At 33.2% G+C, this 15,793-nt stretch overlaps 1 protein-coding gene across 1 annotated transcript; it reads left to right on the forward strand.

Annotated features, from left to right (window-relative positions):
- Nucleotides 1–6,097: 6,097 nt before the first annotated feature.
- LOC138331902 (baculoviral IAP repeat-containing protein 3-like) lies at nucleotides 6,098–11,721 on the forward strand. Its single transcript, XM_069279798.1, has 11 exons — nucleotides 6,098–6,143; nucleotides 6,525–6,691; nucleotides 6,961–7,093; nucleotides 7,286–7,446; nucleotides 7,806–7,830; nucleotides 8,210–8,290; nucleotides 8,492–8,524; nucleotides 9,462–9,608; nucleotides 10,247–10,366; nucleotides 11,107–11,145; nucleotides 11,621–11,721. The coding sequence occupies exons 1-10, from the start codon at nucleotides 6,098–6,100 to the stop codon at nucleotides 11,112–11,114; spliced, it is 921 nt and encodes a 306-aa protein (XP_069135899.1). The 3' UTR covers nucleotides 11,115–11,145; nucleotides 11,621–11,721.
- Nucleotides 11,722–15,793: the final 4,072 nt, after the last annotated feature.

Genomic DNA, 15,793 nt, shown 5'->3' on the forward strand with positions numbered 1-15,793 from the left:
CAACTTTTATTTGTTCAGTTACTGCTCATCTTCCATTTCACACATTTGGATGTGCTAGGTTTAGATGCTCAAGGAAAGCCAGAGTGCCCGGAGAAAAACCATGGACCAGCAGTACCTAACAACTTACTGCCCCACATGGGATTCAACTCGCAATTGGTTTCAGAGGTGGAGGGCTAGTGGTATCATGTCTGAACTTCTTAACCATTCACAAACCATATACAATTATGGTCTATGTATGTGGAGGGATAAATCTTGAATTGCCTCCCTTGAAAGAGTTATTTAGATTTTCTTGAGGGCAAAGCAATGCTAAATGGTTCCTGACACATAAGGACATAATGAATATAAATTAATTAAGCAATAAACCTAGTATATATTGTGTAAAATAAAACTGTAATAAATCATTTAACAAGAATTTCCTTAACACTAAGTATTGATGGTGTAATATTATCAATACAATGGTCCACTACACATGTACATGTATATATATATATGTGTGATATGCGAAACAAATTGCACAAACTTTATGTGTTATCTGTATCAGACATGATGTGTGGTGTCTGCACAAGTTGTGTATATGTATGCACGTGCACACTGTTGGTATGTTGTCAATCACACTCATTAATATGCACATGTACATTCCTTAATTGTTAACCGATTGAAGTAATTGGACGATACCCGTAATCAATCGGTTTGTCTGTCGAATTAGAATAGTGAGAATAACTTGTTTAAAATTCTGGAAACCATGTCTGTTCTGTTTTACCCATGCATTTACTCATAGGAATTGTTTTAATATCAAAACTTAGGACCCTACAAAAACCATGTCATCAAGACATGGTCAGGAAATCGAAATGTCCTGACACACTGTCAGTGAAATTCATTAAAAGTCTTCAAATTGTTAACTACAGCACTAATGCATTATAAGGCCTAGTGCTGGACTCGTCAACGGATCGCGGACTACACACAGGTGAAGCTCGGTGCTATTTTTAGACTGGCTGCAGTTGTAAACAGTTATAAAAAAACAATCTAAACAAGCGTCAACTATGGCTTATGTAGCAATTTAATTACACAATCAAACACTATATTAGCAGTAACGTATATTCAAACAGCATCTGTCTCAGAGCAAGTACAACTGACAGTTTTCAAGCTATGATTTGAAACGCTTTGGTTCTGTTGTCAGTCAGTCGCGTGTTATATTTATAATTAACAGTACTGGTAGGCCTAACACTCTGAACTGCAGGCTTACAAACACAATCAAATCAGACAACAACAAACTCTTAACATCAAATATTACACATGAAATAATACTTATATCCAACGATAGTGATCAAGTGTCTACAAAACATAAAATGCATAACTACTTACCTTATATTGGATACTTAACTTGAACAGCGAAGGCGGCGTCAACATTCACGAACCGGCATTTCCGGAAATGACGTCATATGTAGACGCTTCGAGAACCTTCTAGAACATTCTATGGGGAAATTCCTGATCAACGTCAAAAATATACCTAATTTCGAGACCACCGTGTTGGAGTTTTGTGGCACCTATTAAAGACTTAAAGGAACCATTTTATTCAGAAAAACATCACCTTTTTACTACTGATAATTTCTGTTCATCTACTGTATCATTAAATTCAACAGGACGAATTAAACAGAAACTAGCGGTGCAAATGTCGATTTTTGCCTGTTTGACCCAAAATTTCTCCCTCAAATGAATTTTCGTAGAGTCAACAACTATCTCAGAAGATAGATCACGCCTGGATTAACTTAACTGTAAAATATCATTAAAAACTTTCTGTCAATTTCCTTATTACCCAACTTGCGGTTATAAGCGTGTTGGTAGGTTAAAATCGTCGTGGTTAACATTCGTTCCAAAGGAACGATAACTCTGTTATCGCACCTTACGTCTCTCATTTCATACTAGTTGGGCAACACCTTAAGGGGTGTTGCAGATGAAATGAGAGACATAAAGGACCATGATAACTCGTGATAATTCTCCAAAGTAAGAAACTGAATGAAGAATAACGCACAAGGGATCATGTTATGCATATCTCTGATTTACTAGTGGGGCAACACCTTAAGGGATGTTGCAGATGAAATGAGAGACGAAAAGGACCATGATAACTCGTGATAATTCTCCAAAATATCAAATATGCGCTATTCATATTAATGTACATGTATACGGTGCATACGTGTATGGAAATTAAATGAAAAATTACACACAAGGGGTCATGTTACATATCTCTGATCTATTCTGTCTGTATGAAGGAATGTCGCGAAAGGGATATAACTCTTGCTTTTACTCTTAAAAGAGAGCGGTTTCATAAGCTTAGGAAGCAATATCCAACAATTCAAAGTCATTTTACAATTTTAGTCTATTTGACCCCTGTGGCTGTGACTTTGAATGAAGGTCAGGGTCATTCTTTTGATCAAAATCATAATTGGTAGCCCTTCAGCCCAGCATGCTGCAAACGTAATACATGTTCCATGCATATGACTACATCAGACCAGTCAATTATTGATAGAGGAGTCATTTAAAGATTTAAGCTCATTTGACACTGTGACCTTAAATTAAGGTCAAGTCCATTTATTTGAACAAACTCTGTAGCCTTCCATTTGATTTCAGCATGTTACAGGCACTCCGAATTCAAAACTGGTAGTTTGATTCTTTTAAGACTTATCCTAACCTTGGGAAGATAGTCCGATTCTATTACAACTTACCAATTCTTCGGAAGGTAGCCTATTCTTTCACGTCTCATCCTAATCTTCAAAAAATATCTTAATTTCCTAACAAAAAGCACCTGAATGTACACATTCACATACCTTTTTGGTGAATAATGTATTTACCTGTTAAGATAAGATGCATTATTTTGTCTTTAGGTTACTAATTTTCCCTAATAAAAGTAGCATCAGAATGACTATTTAATGTTTTGTATTCCTATGAAAATCTGCCTTGGGTATGGGTCTACCAAATTATTTTTCATCAATTCTACATACACTACTGTACATTTATGGACCCTTTGACAGTGTGATATGAAGGTTTATTTATCTGAAGATGAAATATTTCGTGAGGAATATTACATCTAAGGGTAAATAAACCTTCATACCACACTGTCTCCGGGGACAAAAATTTAATTATACAGAAAATCTGCTATTCATTTCAATAAGAATACTTAAATCCATGATGAGTACCAGTTGGGGGGGGGGCAATTACCTCCCTTTATTCAATCCAAATTAGAACTTCTCATGTGGTGTCTGTCATGGAAGTAGAACAGCTTATTAGGTAATACTTCAATTATAAATAATTAAAGACTTTGGCAAATGAAAGCAAACCCTTTCAAAGTCAGTTTTCAGTAGTAATGGAGAAATTGATTGTTTTTAATTTCAATAACTTTTCCTATTAGGACCAATTTTAGATTGCTTTTACAGTACATACTGTTCCATGAAGAATGTTTGTTTTTGTTATGTTATAGCATTTTCAAGACTGAGTTCAGTAATAAAAACATGTCATTATACAATAATAAAAATAATATTATATATATCGATATCAAAGTGTTTCATCTGTATCATAAATACCATGTATAATATGTTATCAATGTAATGAATTTGAAAGAATTCTTGAAAAAATGTTCAGTCAGCGAAGGGATATATATATTATTTATACATTTGCGTTTTTCCAAAGAATCTGTCAGTAGGGGGAGATATAAATAATGACATGTTACCCAGTATAAAAGATTTGGAAATGTCATGTATATGACATCACAAGTTTCGTGTTCTTACATGTACCCTGGAAATATGCATGTTCATGAATAATCATGTAAAAAACTCCCCTATACCCATTTTATCAAAAAGAAACTGTGTTTTTCCTCATATAAGTAAGAAAATGAAATTGATAATAATAAAACAATATCGTCCTCGTCAAACACTCAATCCCTTACAAATACATACCTTTTAGAGAACAAGATTAGAATGTTTAACATTGTTTTTAAATCATATACATGTAATAGAGAATCACATAATTATACTGTAATGATACACATCAAGTTAATATCCAGAATTCATGTAATATGTATTGTACGACACCCAACAAGTTATTAAGAGGTACCGGGAAGTTTTGAAATGAATGTTAGCTGAATGCATGAAAGTGAGCAAATCAGTCAATTACCTCCCCTTTCCTATTCCAGATGAAAATCTTATTTTCTACATGCAGTTTTAAGCCAAACACACAATTGCATATTTGTCCCTGCAAAATGACTTCATGATCACTTTAATTTCAACTTTCTGATAAATTTTCTTTGCCGTCCTATCATAAGTATTGGTCACTTATTAAAAACACACTGTTTTAAATTATTCAGAAGGTGAAAAAGATGGAGTAGCTTGTTAGGGGCTGTGGGTGCTGAGTGGTTAAAGTGGTGTCTTGACATTTATTTACCACAAGCCCACTACCTTTGGGTTACGAGTTTGAATCCCATGTGTGGTAGATTCCAGGTATTGACTGCTGGTCAGTGATTTTTCTCTGGGTACTCCAACTTTCCTCTATCATCTATTAATACTGATTCTGATATTTAATTTAGATATTATAATGGCATGACATTAACGATTTTGAAATGTCTTGAATATCATAAACATGTAAAAGCCTGGGCCACGGTGGCCAAATGGGTTAAGATGTACAGACATATTACCACAAGCCTATAGCTAGCTCCACCTCTGGGTCGCGAGTTCAAATCCCATTTGGGACAGTTGCCAGGTTACTGACCACTGGTCGGTGGCTTTTCTCCCGAGTATTCTGGCTTTCCTCCACCAACTAACCTCACATCCTTACACGACCCTGGCGTGTATATAATTATCATGTAAAAGTCGGGGACCTGGTGGCCAAGTGGTTAATTAAGATGTCCCGGCCCAACATATTACCACAATCTTATAGCTCCATCTCTGGGACACAAGTTTGAATCCCATTGGGGCAGTTGCCAAGTACTGACCGCTGGTTGGTGTTTTTTCTCAAAGTATTCCGACTTTCCTCCACCAACAAATCTGGCCTTTAATAGGACATTAAACTAATACTCATGTAAAAGTCTCTGCTATACCTATTTTATCAAAAAGAATTTTTTCTCATATAAATAAGAAAATGGTAATTATAGACAATATCGGCCTGGCTAAACAAGAAATCAGTTACAATTACATACATGTCTTTATTTTGGCTATTCTTTTAATTGTATTTAGCATTATACTAGAAAATATACCTAGAAAATGAACAAATTAAACAAGTAAATTAATTCCCTTTACTCAATCCCAGTGAAAATATTTTATGAGAACAAGTACAGAATGAAGTATTTACTTGAAAGCAACCCCTTTCAAAGTTAGCTGTCATTTTTCAACCCTCAAATGTATTTAGCAGTACAATACATTGTACCTTTTAAACCGAAATGGCTTAATTTTTTTTAATTTAACTGTTTAATAACACGAGAGAAAATTTACAAACCTGTAGTGTGTACAACCGCATGAATTCACTGAAGAATGCGTAATGCCATTTGGCGGCATAGAAATGACAGAAAATAATCCCGATAAAAAGTTCCAAAACGGAAGAGCAGAGACCCTTGCGTCATTACAACAGCATTACATTACAATAGTAAAGTACAATCATATAATTGAAAAATATCACCATATAAAGTAAATATGCAATAAAATATTGATGTTTGTAAATAATATGATGTAGAATCATACAATGTTAAAATCAAATTAAATAAAGATGGAATCAAATCAAATAAAGCTGAAATCAAATCAAATAAAGATGAAATCCAATAATATAATGATAAATGAAAATGATATTATGATAAGTAAAACAATAATAGATGTTAATCAAATATATATATCACCAAATCAAATAATGGTAAAATCGATTGATATAATAAAAGAAAATAATACCATGACAAAAGAAAATAAAATAATGATAGAACAAACGATAAGTATGTGCATTGGTCAAATCAAAACAAATATTGATAAAATGATACCATATATCGATAGGATCAAATCATATAATGATAAAAGATATATAATATAATGAAAATTCATATAGTATATTTGAACCATACGAGACAGATATGGCGTTCCATACGATAGACTACGTCTCTCCATATTTTTGCTGGAGTAAGTGTTAGGCGGTACGTATACGAATTTCACCAATTTGGTATGTAATCACAGTCGAGAGTATGATTAAATGGTTATAATTGACTTTCCCTACCTCATCTGGTAACGATAGATAGAAAAATGATTTCACATTGTTTCTTTTAGAACGATTCATTACAAAGCAAACAACATGTGGATGATATTTAAAAGGTGATGTAATTCATATAGTAGTGTATACGTTTTAATTTCAAAGGAGCCGCGATAGCTACCATATTGCACTAATATAAAGTTTACTAACCCAATACATAATGGTTGGGGTGGCCATATGACGAATCATGAATCATCATTTATGTCCATTTCTATCCGAGTAGCGATAAACGGGTTTTAATTTACTGCTTCTAGGATATGGAGATACAGTGCGATGTTTCCATTGTCACACCGGACTTGCAAAATGGGATCGAGATGATGACCCATGGGTCGAACATGCCAGACATAGCCCGGAGTGTCCGTACCTTAGGAAACAGAAAGGACAGGAATACATCAACAACATTCAGACACAATGGGCAAGGGTGAGTTATCAAAGATTTTTTTTAACATAGGCTTATTTCTATATTCATGTCTAACTCTTATCTGACTGTTATAATAAGGCAACACATTTACATGGAAGAAAGCATGCCAATGCATGCAGGTAAGCTCACTTGGTATTTCAGTAATGTAAACCTGATGTCAATTGACGTAACAAGTTAGATAAGGTTGGATATAGTTGCCTAGTCTTAATGAATATGACTTTTAAAATTCATAAAAACTATATGTCATTTTTATTGATGACCTGTTTTAGATTTACACACCGAAGCATCCTCAGCATTCCCAGGTCGAAGAAAGAAGGAGAACCTTCAGACATGAGAATTGGCCCACAGATAATATATTACAGACACCAGACCAGCTCGCAGCCGCTGGTTTCTTTTACACGGGTATGTATTCTGATTAAAAAGACCTTAAAACAATTGGAGCAAAATACCCCTCTTTTCTTTGTATTACTAGTAGATGAAATGTTATATAAATGTAGTCTGATACTGAAAGGTAACTCTTTCAGCTTGCTTTGGATCTTCTCCCTTAAAGTTGATTCTTATTGCTGATGTCCTGTTTTTTTTAAATTCCACCAGGCGTTGGGGATACCGTACGGTGTCACTACTGTGACGGAGGCCTCAGGGAGTGGGAACCGGAAGATGACCCCTGGGTAGAACATGCCCGCTGGTTTCCGTTCTGTAGATTTGTGTTGAAGATCAAAGGGGTCGATTTTACCCAAGCGTCTTTTGCTGGAAATGTGAGTGTCGTCCTTAGTGTCAAATATCTATTTAGAAAAAATATAAGTTTAATCTATATCAGTCTTTTGATTACCTGATGACATATAAGATATATATTTGTCTTGTGTCCAAAAGGTCTTAAAACGCGGTATTGTCTTTTCTAAACATTGTTTAAATGGATATTAGCTTTTACAATAAACATATGCATTTGCGTCTTTTATGTACTTTCAAAACTCTGTCAAAATTGTTAAATTTACCAACAAAGATGTGAAGGTTGTATTTCTTCAAGTTGTATAGAAGTTTAGAATCAAAGCTTGATTTTTTTGTAGTCCAATGATTTCTTATTAGTGTTTTTTGCATGTTATTTTTTTATTTGCAGCTTTCACAACATCAAAGTAGCACTGGTAAGTGATATACTTATATTAACTTAATAGTTAAGAATAACTAAATACAAATTTCAGAGTTGTATTACATGTGCATATTCATCGGTATTATATATACATATGTATTTGCAAAATGCCCAGTATATAGTCAAGATGAAGGTGCACGTGATTGTGACGCAATGCTTTTATAGAGCATTTGAATATTCAGTGCCTTGAATATGGTATATCTTGTAAGTAAATAGTCTGATTTAGTAAAATATGAAAATGAAATGCAGCATTTGATTAAGTACAGCAAACACGTTTTAATTACTTTCACTGAGTCTCATATCTCTATTTTATGTGGCTCCCAATGTCATAACGCCTCTAAATCCCTGAACTCAATAGTATCCGATTTATTCAGTTGCAGGTCAGACAAACCAAAGTAGGAATTGTGTAAGGTCGACGATTCCAGTTATGATCGACCATCTCATCGCTGCCACAGGTATACAATGTAGATAAAAAGATGAAATTCGTATATGTACATATATGTTAAATTATACCACTGACAAGACAGTGCGGCGTTGTCATTTCAAATCAAAACATACAATAAACTGTATATGAAACATTTTCCAAGAGTTGAGATCAAAAAGAAATAGTTTGATCTATTATGAGATTCGTAAAACAACTTTCTTCTTAATTTCAGAAAACCTACCTCCACCTGGGAATACAAGGTCAGGTGAGCAAGAGTAATGAAAAAGTGTGTAACAGAGTTGCTGCAAAACAGCCTAAATTGAGCCCCCACTCACAACCTCAACCCCCCATTCAATTGCGATAATATTCATCACGTAAACGTGGGATAACACTAAATACGGAAAATGGATACAGAGGTTTCGATAAACATTTCGAGATTATTTTAAATATCAATGCAATATTTTGATAACAGCTCTTATCAATAATCGTAGGACCATGTAATTTACAAAAACCAACAATATGGTTTTTGTGTCGTCTGCAACACTTCGACACTTCGGTATCAATATGTCGGCGTCCGGGAAACGTTTTCCGTGCAATTACTTATGTATTTATCCTCCGATTCCAACCAAATTTTGTATATTGCTTTATATCAATGAGATCTCGAATGACTTCGATAATTGTCAAAATCCGTCAATATTTGCAAGAGTTACGTCAAAAAAGATAAAACCATTGTTCCCGCTCAATAGCTTTAATATTTATTTTCCAATTGCAACCAAATTTGACATGTTGCTTTATGCTAATGAGATCTTAAATGGGTTCAATACTGGTCAAAATCCGTCTACATTTACAAGAGTTACGGGACTTTAAAATCGTTAAAACTAGATAAATTTATAGTTTCTGCTCGATAACTTAACTATTTATTGTCCATTTTCAACCAAATTTGGTATGTTGCTTTATATAAATCATGAGATGTCGGAGTGCTTTGATACTGGTCAAAATCCATCAATATTTGCAAGAGTTACAGGACTTGATAACTTCACCTAACTATTAACAATATTTTCAACTGTAAATAACTATTTTTTTGTGATGCTGTACAGGCGACACATTCATTTCCTTGGAATTCTTGTTTGGCATGTATCTTTGATGTGACAATTTGATTTAGGTATTTTATTTTCTTAGCAGATTCCGTTTTGTCTCTTCAGATTCGCAACCATTGAGTTATGTCGATACATGTAGAATCAAGGAGCAGAGAAATCCTTTGTATTCCGCTGCTGCTCAGAGTGTACGAAGTATGGGCTACTCAAAGGCAACCATTAGAATGGCTATCAATTGTTACATCGAAAATACAGGTAATTGATTAGCTCAGAGTACGGCGTGGGACAGAAGTCGTACCTCGCCACCTCGAACTCTAATTTCTTCGAAGCGTTCTATTGGTTCTGGCTTAGGTTTTCACAGTATAGCCATACCTAATTATGTCAAATCATTTTACTTTTATATTTCTACCGTGATTGGTATTATGTTAATTAATTAGTTAATGAAATTGTTGAGAGCAATTGACACATTTGATCGATTTTCTTAAATCAACCATATCATTGGAAAGGGTTTGTATTTTTATTTTGTTTTGCCATACAATAGACATTTCAGTAGAACATCTTGGTGATTTATTTCCGGAATTCATTCCGGCTATAACGTATATGACATTTGATAAGATATACAAGTGTATATATACTGTATATCATTTCAATTTTTCTTCTGACTAAGATTACGCGTGCCGCAGACTGTATATTGATAAAATTTCAATTCAATGTACACGTAGATAATTCGATACTTTTGATTAATATTGAAATAAGATGAAACAGTATACTTTTGAATGGTAGTTGTAAAGTCTTGTTTGTGAATGTTTGTTTTATAAACTGACATGTAACCCACTCCCAACATTTCAAAACCCTTTGAATATTTCCATTTGGTATCCTTATCGTATTTGTAGGGAGGCGTGACTTCATAGCTACAGATTTAATGGATATAATATTTGAGAAAGAAGATGCTGGAGAGGTGGTTGGCCTTAGTGATGAGGAGGACAGTGATGCTGATACGGACCTTAACTTGAGTAAGTAAATTAAAGTTTTTTTATTACAAAAAATAAAGCAAATCACATACAAAATGTAAATCTACAAATGAGACTTGCGCTTGTTTCTAATGATAAGGTTCATGGTTTGGAGATGAGGTGCAAACAATTTAATTCAGATAAGATGAAACAGAATCATTTTCAATGTTTTTGTTTAGTTTTAATTTTGAAGGTTTGTATTTTGTTTAGTTTTAAAGTTACATGTATATCTGCTGTATTTTTCATACTCACGAATCAAGATAAGCTTTTAATGTTATTCATTACCAAAAGTTTTGAAAGTAAGAGTACTTTCAATGCATTGATTTTAGTTTTAAGAACACAAACAAGAGCTGGAATCGGTTTTTAGCAGTACTGCCAAAATTATTATATGTACATCTATAGTGAAGCGTAGTGAGTACTTACGGTCAGACCATGGAGCCAAATTGTGGTCTACAATTTCATTACACATTTTTACAATGTTATTAGTAATTGTAAAGTAATTTCTGCCGGAAAGTTTCAATTTAAACATATATAAGGTATACACAACAACAAGTTTCACGGCTTAATTCATCAAACCATATGGTTTTCAATAGATTTATGAAGAAAAAATAACATGTCAAAATTTTGCCCAGTAACGGTACTTATAACTTTAATATTGAAGGTTTGTATTGTTTTTCTTTTCCCAATAATGATTCATACCACTTCATATAATGTTTCCTTTTTAACCTTGATATATTCAACAGCCCATTGATATAACCATGGAAGTGAAGAAATGCATCTGTGTAAGTAACAATTTTGTTTTGTCTTTATCTTATAAAGAAAAAAAACTAAAGCAGACTGAAGAATTTAAGCATATACATCAGAATCACATCATCATCTAACAAATGTCGGGGAATTGCAAACGCGATATAGTATTTGCATCGTTAATATGTAAATGTATATCAATATAAATGTAATATGTACGTGTTACGATATAGTCGAGATATGTAAAAAAATATCGAATCTTTGTGAAAGCGTAATTTCGTGATGTATCTAAGTGTAATGTTGATTATGTTCATATAGTCGTGGTGTAAAATTGATCTGGATAACTACTTATAACTTAAGCCTTCCCTAGCAATCATCCATGGGGTTTAGCTATTATTTTACATTCGGTGTTGAAAACGTCTTGTTGTTTCACAATTAGTTTATTTAAACTTGTCAAATTATGATCATTTATAATATTTTTAATTTACATTTACATTCATTTCTTTATTTAAGCTATTGAAACGGCAAGAAAAGAAAATGAATACTTAAACAAACTGTTCAAGTGTAGGATTTGTGCAGAAATCGACCGCTGTATTGCTTTTCTCCCGTGTGGTCATCTCATTGCGTGCACTCAATGTGGGGAACAGATGGTCATCTGTCCTGTCTGTGGTAGCAGGATCCAAATCCAAGTGAAAACCAGTTTTCGTTGACTTTAACAACATTTTGGAAAGCTTGCAAGTCCTGGTTGCAAGATGGTTTACAATATTTAAGGATTAACTTGAATAGATGTTTTATGTTATGGAGATATAACACAAAAATCTGAGTGTACTATAAATAAACTGCGAAGCGGTTTATGATGAGAGTACACTCAGATTTTTGTGTTATATATCCATAACATAAAAAATATATTCAAATTAATCCTTATAATTCAATTTACTAAAGATAATCTCTTCAATATTCAAAATTCATTATGGGACTCTTTTGTCTATGAAATCATCACGCCGTCATCTCAGCCAATCAGAAGCAACGTTATAAACGGCGACGCCATTTTTTCCTTTAATGGCTGATAAAGTAAATTTTTAATTTAATTTAATTGAATTTAATTGAAGTTAATGGACGTAGGCTAGAAGCCTCTATGTCCATATCATAAAACATCAAAATATACATTACAATTACATTTATGTCAATGGTACAGGTATTTGTTAGCTCATATATATACATATATCAATAATTATTATAAATGTTGTCCTTTAAGTGGTTATCTAAGAGGATTTCGAAGTCTTTAGTGGTTTCAGCGTTCACGACTATTTCTGGTAAATTGTTCCAACTATCCACTACTCTGAAAGTAAACGAATTTCTCCTCAGTTCAGTACAGCAACGTTGTTTATACAACTTCAATTTATGCCCACGAGTTCTTTCGTTTTTATCAAACACAAACAGCTCGGAAGTGACTTTTTCATCAAACTTTTTCTTTACTATTTTGAAAACGTTTATTAGATCACCTCGAAACCTCCGATGTTTAATTGTTGGTAATTTCAGTTTAGCTAAGCGCTCTTCGTATGTGAGATCCTTAAGTCCGGGTAGAAGTTTTGTAGCTCTTCTTTGTACATTCTCCAGCGTCTGAATATCCATAAGTTTGTATGGGCTCCATGCACTGGCCGCATACTCGAGATGCGGTCTCACGAGCGCCTTGAATAATTGCTTGAACATCGGTTCATCCAAAAAGGTGAATGCTCTTCTTATGATTCCGAGTACAGAATTAGCTTTGTTTATTGAATTTGGATGTGAGTTCGGAAGTCCAAATTAGTGTCCACAGTGACTCCTAAATCTTTCTCGTTGGTGATTTTCTCCAGAACCACGTCCCCAGTTTGATTTGCGAGTCGATATGTTCTATTGTTAGGTGATCCCTTGACCTGAAGTACCTTACATTTGTTCGGATGAAACTTTAGTAGCCAATTATCTGACCATTTTTGGAGATTATTTAAATATTTTTGCCAATGAAAATGCTCGTAACAAGCAAAATTGAATTATAAAAAAGTTATTGGTGGTGGTACAAGAGTAATACAATAATTTAAAGTGTTAATTATCTGTATGTGAATGTCCTGGTATAATCCTTAATCCTTCCAGGTTCCGAATTAGTAATGTTCACAAATCCACTAGGAAAATGAATGTCCACAGATAATTTGTTAAGTTTTCGACAATATGAATAAATCCACACAATGCGTTGTAACACTCCACAAATAAAGCCACAATAGCTATCCCAATAGAATCGTATATGGCGCTGTACAATTCTTGAGAATATGTCTAATTACAGGTCTCATTACAGTTCTGATTATCCTTGGACAGCTGGAGTATATATAGCTAAAGCAAAATTCAAGAATATTGGAGAACCTTCTACTTCTAGATATGTCTTCGGTCCTTTCCTTTTTCTAATCTATATAAATGACATAACTGATTGTATAACAAATGATAAAAGACTATTTGCAGATGATATCTCTCTTTTTAAGGTCACGGACATCTCTCCTTTAGATACAGCAAATAGTTTATCTGAGGACCTTGAAAATATAGATAAATAGTCTAAACAATGGGATATTAAATTCAACCCAGATAAAACAGAATCGCTTACTTTCAGTCGCAAAAGAAACATTATATGTCCAGATGTCTTATTCCAAAATGAGGTTATCAAAAATGTCAAAACCACAAACATCTAGGCTTATTTCTTTCTGAGGATGGTAAATGGCACCACCATATTCACTACATCTACAAAAAAGCTTGTAATTGTATAAACCTTTTAAAAACTATTAAATTAAATTGAGTCGAAAATCTCTAACTAATATTTATGTTTCATATATTAGACCAATATTAGAATATGGTGATATCTTGTTTGGTAATTGTATACAACAGGAAGCATTACTTCTTGAATCTATTTAATTAGAGGCTGCCCGAATTATCACTGGACTGCGTAAGGGAATATCTCATTATAAACTTTACTCAGAACTTGGCTGGGATACACTTATCACAAAGCGCAAAAAACATAGACTTGTCCTTCTTTATAAAAATCAGGAACTGCTCCCTCCTATCTAAACGAATTAATTGAACAATACTTTAATAATGAAAACCCATATTTGTTAAGAAATGAAAGATTGTTTGCAATTCCTTTTAGTAGATCTACCATTTATGCTAATAGTTTTATTCTAAAAAATCTGAAATAAGATAATGAACTTGAACTTAGATTTGATTTAACCAATATCACCTCTATTAACCATTTTCAAAAACTTCTAAACCAGAATATAATGATATCACACCCACAGATAATTGAGTAGTACAAAACTTTTTTACATTCAGGCAAAAGGAAAGATAATATTCTGATGTCAATTACCGAACTGCTGTAGTAACTTAAGCTTTGATCTTTATAATAATCACTTAGCAGAATCACCATTGTGCGAGTGTGGTGATGCATATGAAACCACTGAACATTACTTCTTCTCCTGTAGTAAATACAATGAACAACGCAGAACTCTCAAAAATAAGTTAACAAATTTTACTCATAACCACTTTGACCTTCAAATACTTTTGTTTGGCTGTAATTATTGTAATAATGAAACAAACTTGAATATCTTTCAGTGTGCACTAGATTTTGTAACGGCTACTAATAGATTTCATAACATATAACCACCATCATAATTGTTTTGATTCTTCCTCTAGATCTTGTACTTCTAAATTGTATGATTCATCAATAACTTTGAAGAATTAATTAAATAATCGTGAATAAAGATGCCATACCTTACTTATTAAAATCAGTGTTCTGAAACACACTTCTATAATAGCATCTGTTCCGATAGGCATTTATCATTTATCATTTAATAGTTGTAAATTTTACGTATTATTATATAAATTGTCATACTATTTAGAATACATGATTCATACATTTATCTTAGCTACATATCTGTTTAAGTAATTGTTAAAATTAATGCATGTGTCATGACAAGTATAAATTTAGACCAAACTTTATCTCGATATTCTGCAACATTTTATCTTTTATATCATCGTATTTTGTTTTACCATATAAATAGCTTAACCCACAAAATTCACTGCTATGTTTTTTGGCCACAAAACAACAAAGACTGTGTATATGTCGAAATTGAGCATTGATTAAATGCCAGTGATAAACTTGTTTTACATGCCAAAAAAGATGGGGGTAGCTTACAAATAAAAAACGCCATCCCATCATTATATCAACAGAAAGAATAGTATCAAATTTTAATTCTGATGCAAACAAATTATATAAAATCTTCTATCACACTTGTCTGGAGGAAATTACAGAAGGGGAGGAGGTGGGTATTTTCAATTTCTTTCCCAGGTCGTTGCAAAGTGTGTAAAAATGTTCATCGAGAGTCACGTGATAAATCAACGTCACGTGACTACTAAGTAAGGGAGATATATCCCAGACACAGAACATAATTTTATACTGATGAACCGGAGAAATATAATTAATAGATGAAAAAATAGTTGATATAAATTACTTTATGTTGTGCATAAATCCAATTATTACGTCGCGTTATCGCTTAACTTCACTCGGTCCTTTGGACCAGTTCAGCTAAAATGAGTAAATGCTATGGCAAGCCAATTAAAATGTATTGAAGGAGCAAGGTCCATCCAGAATTTAATCGAATTACATAAGATATC

This window comes from Argopecten irradians, chromosome 1 (genome assembly GCF_041381155.1).
Source record: "Argopecten irradians isolate NY chromosome 1, Ai_NY, whole genome shotgun sequence".
Classification (NCBI taxonomy): domain Eukaryota; kingdom Metazoa; phylum Mollusca; class Bivalvia; order Pectinida; family Pectinidae; genus Argopecten; species Argopecten irradians.